The following is an 11707-nucleotide window of genomic DNA, read 5'->3' as shown; positions in this document are numbered from 1 at the left end:
GAATTTTGTATTGTTGGAAAAGAGGCCTAATAGTGCTAACAGGTACCTAGAAGCCCCATTTTCTGAATTGATGTAAGAGCATTAGAAATTCTGATGTCTGGAGGCCATCAACTATTGGGATTGTAACTTTTATCATATATACATATCCATTCATTCATTCATTCAATTGTTATTCAATGAATTATTGAGTACCTACTATATATATGATACTATATTTTAGCCTGGTATAATAAAGAGTAGAAAAAAGTTTGAAAATCACCAGCTTACAGATTTAGTCCCCAGAAATGATTTTATTTTTTGCCTAGATGGTGCTGTTTTAAGAATTGAATTAATTACCAATTCTTAAAAATGGGAATATTTCTCATTAAAATTTGTATTCCACCTTCTATTGAAAAATGAAAGGATCTGGAAACATGAGCCCACATCTGGAGCTGAGTAGCCGCTGTACCCTTTAGATGGGTCGTGTGTCTTCACAGTTTCACTGCATTCAGTCCTTTAATTTAATTACATTACTTGCCTGGCCCCTACCAATAGACACATTTGAGTTTATGACCTCTAGTAACAAAGAAATTACTGACTTACATAATCTAGAGCCATTCAAAGGTTTGAACCTTCTTGTGGCAGGTATGGGTTTCCTTGGTTTTCATGGAGTATTTTGCAAGACCCGGGGGCTCCCTAGCTGATAGCAATTCTTTATTCCTTGTGCATCGGAAAGGCCCCTATGAGGACTATGTATCTTATACTTCAGGAGCCTAGGAGCAAGAAAACAGCAGTGGAGGAGCGGTTAGTACAAGAGGTGGACCACCTAAAGGCAAAGGTGGAGGCCGGGGAAGCCTGTTTCCTAGAGAAGTACCAAGAGTGTCAACAACTCCACACGCATATCAGACTGAGATTCAGGGCTGCTGCGCTGGCAGGTGACAGAGAGAAGGGGCCCAGCAAGCAAGGCGTGTGAAGTTCTGTGGTTCTTAGACAAGCCTAGAGGACTGTACACCCTTGTTAAGGAGAGAAACTTGTCTTTCTGCTAAAAAGAGGAAGCAAGAAGTGTGTGGCCAGAAACCAGTCGGTGAATCCCCAGAAATACAGGCCCCAGCTCAGCCGTGGGTCACAGGGAAGATTTCTGTAACCATTGAGCAGGTTTCCCTACAGAAGCGGAGAGCCCTTTTTTATTTCTGCCTTTTGAGGAAGTGAGGCAGGACCAGAGAAGCCAGCAGGAGCCACTGGGGATGGGGAGCCAGGAGCCTGCAGTGAGCACAGCCCCTCTGGCGTTACCGCCTTGGGGTTGGGGTCAGCTAGAAGTGCCCAGCCCTTCGGGCATCAGCATTCAAATGGAAAATCTTGGGGGGCGAAAACCGTACAACTAATAGCATTAGCTTAAGTGATTTTTGTGAGGTACACAAATGTGGGTGTATGCAGGGAAGAGATGGGAAGCTCTGAAGCATACCTTGGGGTTTTGGGTTCATGAAACTAGTCAGGTCAGCCATGATATTGGGAAGCCCAAGATTCCAGGCTGGGTTCCTGGTAACCTTGGATAAATGCCTTGCAGGGCTCCTTCTTCCTCAGTGTAACTTGAGTCCAGGTGCCTATCCTCACACTGGGAGGGAGTCAGGCAAACCTAACCCCAGGTGCGCAGGCCACACTGACTGAGGTGTTTCTTCAGGACAAAGATGATTGTTTCCATGGTTGGGTGGGTTAAACAAGGCTCTATTTATCCCAAACTCTGATAAGTCAGTTTTGAGGTTTTCCCCAAGCCTACTTCTCTCTTTGGCCCCTTACACTCCCAGCTAAATCAGAGGAAACCAGCATCTCTATGCCAACCTAGCCCTTCAGGCATTTTGTTATGTCACATTTTTGTAGTCAGCGTCCCCTCCATAGTGCCGCTCCTCCTTACCCAGTTTCCTTCTTCCCACCGCAGTCCCAACACTTTAGAAAGCTACAGCTTCTGTGATCTTGTTTTACCCCACCTTGGATCCAGACTTCCATATATAATCATAATCCTAATTTTTAAAAATTATTGACAGGACCAGAACTTTGACCTGTCGAAAAGACTGAGTGAAAACAAGATTGTATATAATGTTCTGCAGAAAGAGAAGGAGAGACTGGAAGGAGAAAATGATGTAAGTATGTTAATGAGAGTAGAAAACCCCAAGATTGTAAGGGGAAGGAGCAGGGTAACCCAGTGGTTTGCTGATAAATTAAAAAGTTAAATAGCCCTGGCTGGTGTGGCTCAGTGGATTGCACACCGGACTGCGAACCAAAGGGTCACCAGTTTGATTCCCTGTTGGGGCACATGGCTGAAGTGTGGGCCAGGTCCTCAGTTGAGGGTGTGTGTGAGAGGCAACTGATGGATGCATTTCTCACAGAATTAAATAAATATAATCTTATTAAAAAAAAAAGTCAAATAAAAGAGTCCCACCCTACTGATGTGGCTCAGTTGTTTGAGCGTCATCTTGCAAAGCAAAAGGTTTCCGGTTCATTGCCGTCAAGGCACATACCTGGTTTGCAGGTTCAGGTCCCAGTCAGGGACTGTACAAGAGGCAGCTGATCAATGTTTTTCTCTCACATCAATATTTCTCTTCCTTCTTCCCTCCCTTCCCCTGTCTCTAAAAATAAAATCTTTTAAAAATAAATTAAGATAAAAATAAAAGAGCCCCTTCTAGGACAGCAGGGAAGGCAGTTGCCCCTAAAGAAGGTAAATTTAATCTGGTTTTCTAATCTGCCACAACATACTTGTTTGGCTTGGCAATAGTCAACCTAAAAGGAACAGCTTTGATGAAGATATAACTTACTATTTCTGGTTTTATCTTCACCACTACTGTAAATATTGTCTTTGGTGGGTAGTATCTTAGGTCACTTTTATGCTAGCTGAGGGACCCCTTTCCTTCAGCACAACTTTTCCTTTTTCTCTGCTGCCAAACCAGGAGCAGAAGTGGTGGTCTGTACCAGTGCTGGACCCATGGTAGGCTCCTAATAAATGCATTCATTCATTTATTCATCAGTTTATTGATTCATCTGACTGATTTTTTTTTCTTCTGTGTTAAACACAAGTTATTATCGACTGATTGATTGATTGAGGATGATGGGAGCAAATAGAATGGTTGCACTTGAAGTCATTCTCATGCCTTTACCTAGCGTTGAAGAGTGGGTGTCCATGCATCCTGGCTACTCCTAGGGCTACACCTCCAGCAGTTCCCCATCTCTGCCTTCTCTGTAACCCTCTGGGCTATGCCTCGAAGTGATCATTTCTACTTTTGATTCTACTATTCATGTCATTGTGTTTCAGTATTGTAGAAGGCATTTGGGGGTCTATTTCTAGCCCTGCCATTCTCAACCTATTGACTTAAATCAATACACCTTGCCTTTGAAATCCCTATTTTCCTGGGATAGTCTCATGGGGTCAGGCAGGGGTAGAGAGGGAGTATGTACACAAGTTACCCAAGAAGGGAAAGGTCTGATATTTGGGTGCTTTATTAAGAACTATAGTAAAGCCCTCTTAAGAGGTTCAGGGGCAGTTTACCGATTTTCTTATTTTAAAGAACTTTTAAGTGCTGCCTGCCCCCCTTCTAGCTTATTCTCTCTCATTCTTTCTCTCATCCTGTCCTTCCCTCGCTTCCTGCCTCCATCTCACTGTCTGTTGGCATATCCATTGGGTGGGATAGCTCATGAAGAAGGGAAAATTATATCAGATGAAAATGTACATTGTGGAAGAAAATTGTTCTACAAAGGAAGCTAAAAAAGTATTTTGCTCTCAATAATGTACAATAATTTCATTTTTAACATAGCTCTTTCAGTTGGTATGTATTTAGAGATTTTAAATTCTCTTTTACATTAATCCAAACAGAGTGTGGTATGTATTTAAATTCAGATGTTAAGTGCTCAGATCTTAGAGTAGAGGGGCTGCTACTTCCCCTTTTGAAGAATGACGGTTTATCATTTTCTGGGCTCCTCCAGTACCATGCTGTTAATTAGGGGCTACCTGTAAAGGGCACCCTTTTGCCAGTTCATTGGGGCCATTCTTTTTTTTTTTTTTTTTTTTTTAATTTTTTTATTTTGGTTTTTCGATTACAGTTGTCCCCTTTTCCCCCAATTTCTCTCCCCCACCCAACCCACCCCCTCTCCCACAAACATATCCCTCCCCGTTGTCCATGTCCATGAGTCTTTCATACAGGCTCTTTAATTAAACCCTTCCCTTACTTATCCCCCTTCTCTCCCTCTCCCCTCCCCCCTATTGACTGCTATTCTGCTCTTTGTTCTATTTAGTTCCTTTGTTTGTGTTGTTCTTTAGTTTCCTGTATTAGGTGATATCATATGGTATTTTTCTTTCTTTGCCTGGCTTATTTCACTAAGCATAATTCTCTCTAGTTCCATCCATGTTGTTGCAATAGGCAAGAAAATATCAGATATCTCACGTAACAATCTCTTCAAGGATACATCTCCTAAAGCAAGAGAAATAAAGGAAAAAATAAATAAATGGGATTACATCAAACTGAAGAGTTTCTGCTCAGCAAAAGAAAACATTGGGGCCATTCTTTGTTGTTGTCTTTAAACATGTCGCTACAAATCTTCTATCCTTAGCTTTTGAAGAGGGAGAACAGCAGATTGTTGAATTACATGGGCCTGGATTTTGACTCTTTGCCGTGTCAAGCACCTACTTCAGATCAAGGAAGTGCGGGACAAAACCCAGGACTTGTCTATGGAAATCCATATTCTGGTAAGACGACTTCACCATTTGCCTACCTCCCTGTCCCCCACTAAATTTTTTTGTGTTTGAGATGCTAATTAAGACCAATCACATTGTCAAGACTTGCTGGGCAGAGGCTGGGGACCCAATAGAAAGATTGCCAGGCGAGAAGTGTTAATTGAGAAATAAATCTGAGTCTAGAAGACGCAAATCAGATCGTTCGCTTAGAGGCAGCAGACACAAATTGAGTCCCGTGGCTATATTCCAGATACGTAAATCAGAGAAATGTCTCTGTATAGAAGATATACACACATGTACACATACAAAGCTGAGGAAGCTAATTAAGGTCTGGAAATGGAAGCACAAGAGGCGGGTAATGCCACCCAGGAATGGGGAGTATCAGCAGCCACTCCGAGGGGAGCAGGAGTGTGCTCCACAGACTCCTGGGTGGTTTGAAGGTCCTTGTCAATCAAGGACTGGGGGTCAGGTGTCCTTGCCAAACAGGGAACTTTCCTCTTTTGTCTTCAAAAGTGATGTGAGACCTCATTTGCTTTTTTGGACAGGTTAAAGCTTTCACGTTTTCTCAGGTCACAATCAGGTCCTTGCAACAGGCAGGGGTACAAGATTTTTTTCCTTTTGAAAATATTTGTAAACTCTTTATTTGAAAAACAACTACATGGATTCAGTGTAAAATATATTCTCAGACTGTTTGCTGGTTAAATTGTAACTGTTTTTATTAACATTTCGTTTTCTACCCACTGACAATAGGTTTATTGTTTTTTCTGATTCTGTAATATACATGGCTATTGAAAAGCCCACTTCATTATTTTTTCCTTTTTTCCTTTATCATTGACCTAGAAGTAAACTGTGTATAAAAGAGATAAAGAGTCAGAGGCAGTGGGGAGAAAGGGAACAATAAGGGTTACAGAAAACAACTGCAAGAACACATTTGGAGATCTCATTTTCTCATTGAATGAAATATTTTTTTATTACCTTCAGGTATCCAAGAAAGTTCTGCCCCCAGCCTGGTAAGTATTTTGATTGACCACATCAAATCCTTGAGAAATTTTCCCTTCATGCTCCAGTTCATGGGTGAACCATAGGGTTTGCTTTGATAACTATAGAAGTCAGCGGGATCAGTTCGTTCAGAGCCTATTGCTGAACGAGCTCCTTGAGTGGGAGAAGAAAGCACAGTTTATCCATCAACATTCTGCTCAACATCTCCATGGTGAGTTGAGTTTAATAGCAGGATTAGGAAGGAGATGTGAACTAGCCAGACAAGGTATGTCCAGTGCCCCTTCCAGGCTGGAAGCTGTTTGATTGCTTCAGCAATATTAGGGTCTTTCAGTCCTGAGGTTAGAGATAGCCCCAGTGAGTCTCTCCAAATTTGAATTCATTCATTCATCCTCTATATCTTAAGGACCTACTGTGTGCCGAGCATATGCTAGATGCTGAGGATATAGTGGTCTCTGCCACAGACGGCTTACATTTTTACTGACCTTTTGTTCTTCCTCCCAGCTCTCCGTTAAGAAATGTCCCACCTGCAAATCAGACTTTGCTGATGACATTTGTGATCACGTCTTGGAGCAGCAGCTCATTCAGACCCTTTACTGTCCAATTTGTGACAAGAGCTTCTCAGCAAAAGAAAAGCAAATCTTTGAAGATCACATGTTCTGCCACAGTCTCTAAGTGTCCCAGCTTCTTGCATCTATACTGTACAGTTTTTATAGAGTAAAACCTGTAGCTTCTACTCTTGAGTTATGACCCAAGATTCTGCCTAAGCTGAAATTATTAGGGGTTTACTCAGTTCTGCTGCTCTAAAGGTAGACTCCTGTCAATAATCTAAAGGATAGTGTTAAGGGCTGTTACTTCCATCTGTATGGGTTATACCTTTTAAATCACATAATGCTAGCTGTGTCAGCTTCCCACACTTGATGCCCATTCTTCCAGCATCTCCAAGGGCCCTGGGATGAAAGCGACCTGGCTAGTCACAACAGGCCTAACTCAAACCCTAAGTGACTAGTTTTCCAGGTTGTCCCACAGCCACTCAAGGTCAGGCCTTGAGTATATTTGTACTCAATCCTCAGCACTACCCTTGTGGCTGGAGGTTGACCAGAGGTTGAGAATTTCTTCCTCCTCTCCTTCAGGCCTCTTTCTCCAACTGATGGCATTAGATTGGCCAGAAAATGGCGTGGCAGAGAGCTTGGGCATCCAGTTTGGATACCGAAGGTTTCTCAGCTCCTAATAGAAGCATCTTATTCCTAAAACATGGACATGAAATATTTCAATCACAGAAAGCCGCCTTTTTCTCTGGATACCTCTGACTGGCATTTTCTACTCTTTCATCTTTCCTACTTACATAACTTTTATTATTGTATTTTCTTAACAGTTAGTAGGAATTGTTGGAAACTGTATGAGGTTTGCAACTTTCTAAGCCAGTGGTTTCAATATGGATGAATCAGAATAATGAACTAATATTAATCTCTTTAATACTAAAAATAAACTAGTCCTCTTTTTCAGGGACATTGGTAACTTAAAATAAACCTTGAGTTCATGGTCTTTTATTTTTAAGTTTATGGGAAGAGTGTAATCAAAAGGGTTGCGGGAATTATGGTCCCCACTGACATCTCCTTTCACCTATCTTAACTAGTCAACAGAAGAGCTTCCTGGAAATTATTTTGAGGTGGAGAGGAGGCGATAAAGCATTAGTTTGACAAATCTATAACCGTGACTTCTTGCTCTTTTCATGCATTTTTTTTAAAGAGGGAGGTGTGGGATTTGGCACTTTTGTGAACTAAGTTGAATTCCCTCCATCCAAACTGAATTGTAAGAAAGCAGTTCCATTTTCTCTCCCCCTAAAGACTGAGCAAATAGAAATGACTCCCAGGCAGTCAACCAGAAGTCACAATAGAGACTTCTATAAAAAGTTTTGAATGATGTGAAACGTGATGTCATTTGTGGATAAGGTTGAGCCAACTAGAGTTGCATTCCTTCTGAGGGTTTCCCTAATGTGTTTGGAGTTATGTCATAGGCAAACTATATTGTCCTAGTCACTGCTCTTGCCTTTACTTCTCCTTTGATAAAATGAGGATGGAACTATGCTACCACTTCTTCTGTATCATCATTTCAATAAAATGTCTCTTGGACTCATAACCCTTTTGCCCCTTAAAAATCAGTTGTGACGTTAAGGCTAAATAGAAATGTAATGGGAGATGATAATGCAGTTTTTCTGGCAGGTAGCCCACCTCCCTGCAAAATTTCTGTTGCTCCCCAGATAGTTCCAGTGAAGAATTGCAGTTTCATTTATTTTGTACTAGTCAGCTCTTAATTAAGCACATGAACGGAGAGGAGCAGTAGTGCACGTAATCCAAATTGGAGAATACTCTTTCCTGGTGAATCACCCACTCCTTTGCCCCTGCCACGGCCCTGAGGGTTACTGATGGTCAGCAACAGCCAGAGCCCTTCCACAGGCTTGGTTAAGAAAACAGTTGAGGTGTTAATGATCCTTTTTGCTGGATGTAAAGCAAGGCATCTTTAACCATGTTCATTATCCCCAGCTGCTCTTACCAAGGCTTTGAAGGGGTAATTATACTCCAGGCAGCTACTAGCATTAAAGGAAACAACCCTCCTTACCTAATCCGCTCCTCATGCCAGCCTTTCCCCTCTACACCTCTGGCACCCACACATTTTATAGCTGTAAAATACCTGCGAAAAAAAAAGTAGGAAGTTATGGGAGCAAAACAGTATATCTAAATTAGATTTTAGACTCTTTGTACTTACACAGAAGACAGTGTCTTCGATGGCAACAAGTTTTCCTTCCTAACCTATTTTCTGTTGGTCTAATATTCAAATATTTTTATATTACCTTAACACACTTACTTAATGGGCAGTGGGAAAAAGACACCCTGACACAGCTGAGTGTGAGTGGTGAAGGAAAGCTAACCCAAAATCAGAAAAGGGGGAGTGGCGAGATGGTCAGGAAACAAGCCCCTAAGAACACCTGTAGCTTCAGCCCTGTTCCCTGTTCTTGCTAAAAATTGGGATGAAATGAAACTGCCTTAATGTTTAAATACTATTCTATGATTCGTGTGATTTTCTACAGTAGCATTGGACTGCACTGAGCTAAGCATACTCTAGCTTGGTCTCCTAGCAACGAATACTAATGAGATGATAGGCTGGGGCTAAGTGATACAGTCCCTTTACCTAGGAAAAAAGCAAAATGGACTTAACATAGAGATTAAACCCAAAGAGGTACCTAATCCCCCTGAGTTAACCAACAATAGGCTACATGCTCAGGGAAGTGATGCTGCCCCAGTGTTCACCTTAGTTAGCTCATACCAGTATGACAATAATGTCTTTACATACATGTAGTGCTTTAGAGTTTAGAATGTATTTCACATTTTTATAGATGAATAAGTTGAAACAGAGAAATAACTTGTTAAAAATGAAAACAACCTAAGTGTCCATCAATTGATAAATGAATAAATAAAAATGGTATATCCATACAATGGGACATTATTTGGCAATAAAAAGGAATGAATAATAAGGAATGGTATATGTCACAACATGGATGAGTCTTGAAAACATGCTAAGAGAGAGAAATTAGTCACAAAAACACATACCGTATGATTCCATTTATATGAAATGCCCAGAATAGGCAAATATTCCATAGAAACAAAATAGGTGTGTGTTTTCCTAGGGCTGGGGGTTGAGGGAAATGGAGACTGACTGCTAATGGGTGTGGAGTTTCTTTGGGAGGTAAAAAGCCTGGTGGGGTTGGTGGCACAATTCTGTACTAAAAACCATTGAATTTAGAATTAAAATGGAAGAATTGTATGCTATATGAATTATATCTCATTATTTTTTAAGTATATTTTATTGATTATGCTAATACAGCAGTCCCAATTTTTTTCCCGTTTGCCCTCCTCTGCCCAGTACCTACCTTCTCTCCAGCAATCCACCTCCCTTAGTTCATGTCTATGGGTCATGCATATAGGTTCTTTGGCTTCTCCATTTACTTTACTATTCTTAACTTCCCCATCTATTTTGTACCTGCCAATTATGCTTCTTGATCCCTGCATCTTTTCCCCCATTCTCCCCTTTCCCCCTCCCCACTGATAATCCTCCATATGATCTCCATATCTATGGTTCTGCTCCTGTTCTAGTTGTTTGCTTGTTTTAATTATTTTTTGTTTAGATTCATTTGTTGATAGTTGTGAGTTTGTTGTCATTTTAGTGTTCATAGTTTTTATCTTTTTCTTAAATAAGTCCCTTTAACATTTCATATAATAAGGGCTTGGTGATGATGAACTCCTTTAGCTTTACCTTGTCTGGGAAGCACTTCTGGGAAGCACTTCATCTGCCCTTCCATTCTAAATGATAGCTTTGCTGGACAGAGTAATCTTGGATGTAGCTCCTTGCTTTTCATCACATTGACTATTTCTTGCCGGTCCCTTCTGCCTACAAAGTTTCTTTTGAAAAATCAACTGACAGTGTTATGGGAACTCCTTTGTAGGTAACTCTCTACTTTTCACTTGCTGCTTTTAAGATTGTCTCTTTATCTTTAAGCTTTGGCATTTTAATTATTATGTGTCTTGGTGTGGTCCTTTTTGGATCTAGCTTGTTTGGGACTCTCTGTGCTTCCTGGACTTGTATGTCTAGTTCCTTCACCAAATTAGGGAAGTTTTTCTTTCATTATTTTTTCAACTAATTTTTCAATTTCTTGCTCTTCCTCTTCTTCTGCCAACCCTGTGATTCAGATGTTGGCACATTTAAAGTTGTCCCAGAGGCTCCTAAGCCTCTCCTCATTTTTTTTCAATTCTTGTTTCTTCATTCTGTCCTAGTTGATTGTTTATTTCTTCCTTATGTTCCAAATTATTGATTTGAACCTTGGCTTCCTTCCCTTCACCATTGGTTTCATGTGGATTTTTCTTCATTTCACTTAGTATAGCCTTCACTTCTTCTCTTATGTGATTGCCCTACTCAGTCATTTCTTTGAACATTGTTATCACCAATGTTTTGAACTCTGTGTCTGTTAGGTTGTCTATCTCCTCATTACTTAGTTCTCCCTCTGGAGCCTTGATCTGCTCCCTCTTTTCAGCCATACTTCCCTGTCTCCTCAACTTGACAGCCTCCTATGTTTTCCTCTGTGTATTAAGTAGAGCTGTTGCACCTGCTACATGTAGGGGGCAGAGCCTTAGGTATTCGTCAGTGCTGGGTGATCTGTTTCACCGCTTTGTGGCACTGAATGTGGGGGAGGGGTCAGAGAGGGAACAATGCCGCTTGCTTGGCACTCGCCCTTTTCCATTCATGTCACCCGCTTCTCAGATGAGACTGGCACCCTTCTAGTTGTCCTGGTGGTGGTTCCCAGAGTGGATGGGTGCGCACATGTCCTAGGACTGTGGGGGCCCTCTAAATGGACTCTGCTGAGAGACTGGCAGCTTCTTCCGCCACCCCAATCCCCACTGGTTTTCACAGGCAGAAGCAATGAGGCTTTATTTTCCCAGCGCAGGAACCGTAGCTGCATGGTCTGGCCTAGGACTGGGTTTGCTCCCCAGGTGTCCCTCCTGGCTTTGATAATGTGTGACTGCTTGTTCCGCCACTGGGTGCAGCTGCTGCCTTGCCACAGCCACCACCACCACTGCACCGTGTCTTCTCCACCCAGCTCCCCAGCTCCACCCCTCCTACCCATCTGGATGAGTATTACTTCTTTATATCTTTGTTGGACTTACATGAAATTTGATTTTCTGGTAGTTCTGGTTGTTTTTTGTTTTGAGGTAGATGTGATCCTTCTTATGGTTGTGGAAGGAGGCAAAGTGTGTCTACCTGTGCCTCCATCTTAGGCCTTGAGTCTTGATGCAAGTTGTTATATTATTGAATAGGTTTTCAAAAACAACTTGCTAAGGTCATACATTGGCACATGGTAAGATGTCTGAAATACAGACACTGTACAGAGCAGGTTCAGCACTGTTGAACTTGGTTAGAATACACTTATCTCAGTACAACCCACTGCCACAATAATGTCGGGTT

General features: G+C 41.6%; 1 protein-coding gene across 2 annotated transcripts in view; it reads left to right on the top strand.

The window, feature by feature from the left end:
* The window catches only part of CALCOCO2 (calcium binding and coiled-coil domain 2), a 28332-nt gene extending 21111 nt beyond the window's left edge, over positions 1-7221 (top strand). For both annotated transcript variants that reach the window (XM_090291002.1, XM_090291003.1), the window contains 4 exons: positions 2019-2114; positions 4573-4708; positions 5678-5706; positions 6197-7221. In XM_090291002.1, coding sequence (XP_090147128.1) covers positions 2019-2114; positions 4573-4708; positions 5678-5706; positions 6197-6367 — 432 coding nt within the window. In that variant the 3' untranslated portion in view covers positions 6368-7221. The remainder of the gene's footprint in view (positions 1-2018; positions 2115-4572; positions 4709-5677; positions 5707-6196) is intronic.
* Positions 7222-11707: the final 4486 nt, after the last annotated feature.

This window comes from Furipterus horrens, unplaced genomic scaffold (genome assembly GCF_987537825.1).
Source record: "Furipterus horrens unplaced genomic scaffold, mFurHor1.1.pri manual_scaffold_11, whole genome shotgun sequence".
Lineage (NCBI taxonomy): Eukaryota > Metazoa > Chordata > Mammalia > Chiroptera > Furipteridae > Furipterus > Furipterus horrens.
The sequence above is the reverse complement of the archived record's forward strand: the minus strand, read 5'-3'. Positions and strand labels throughout refer to the sequence as shown.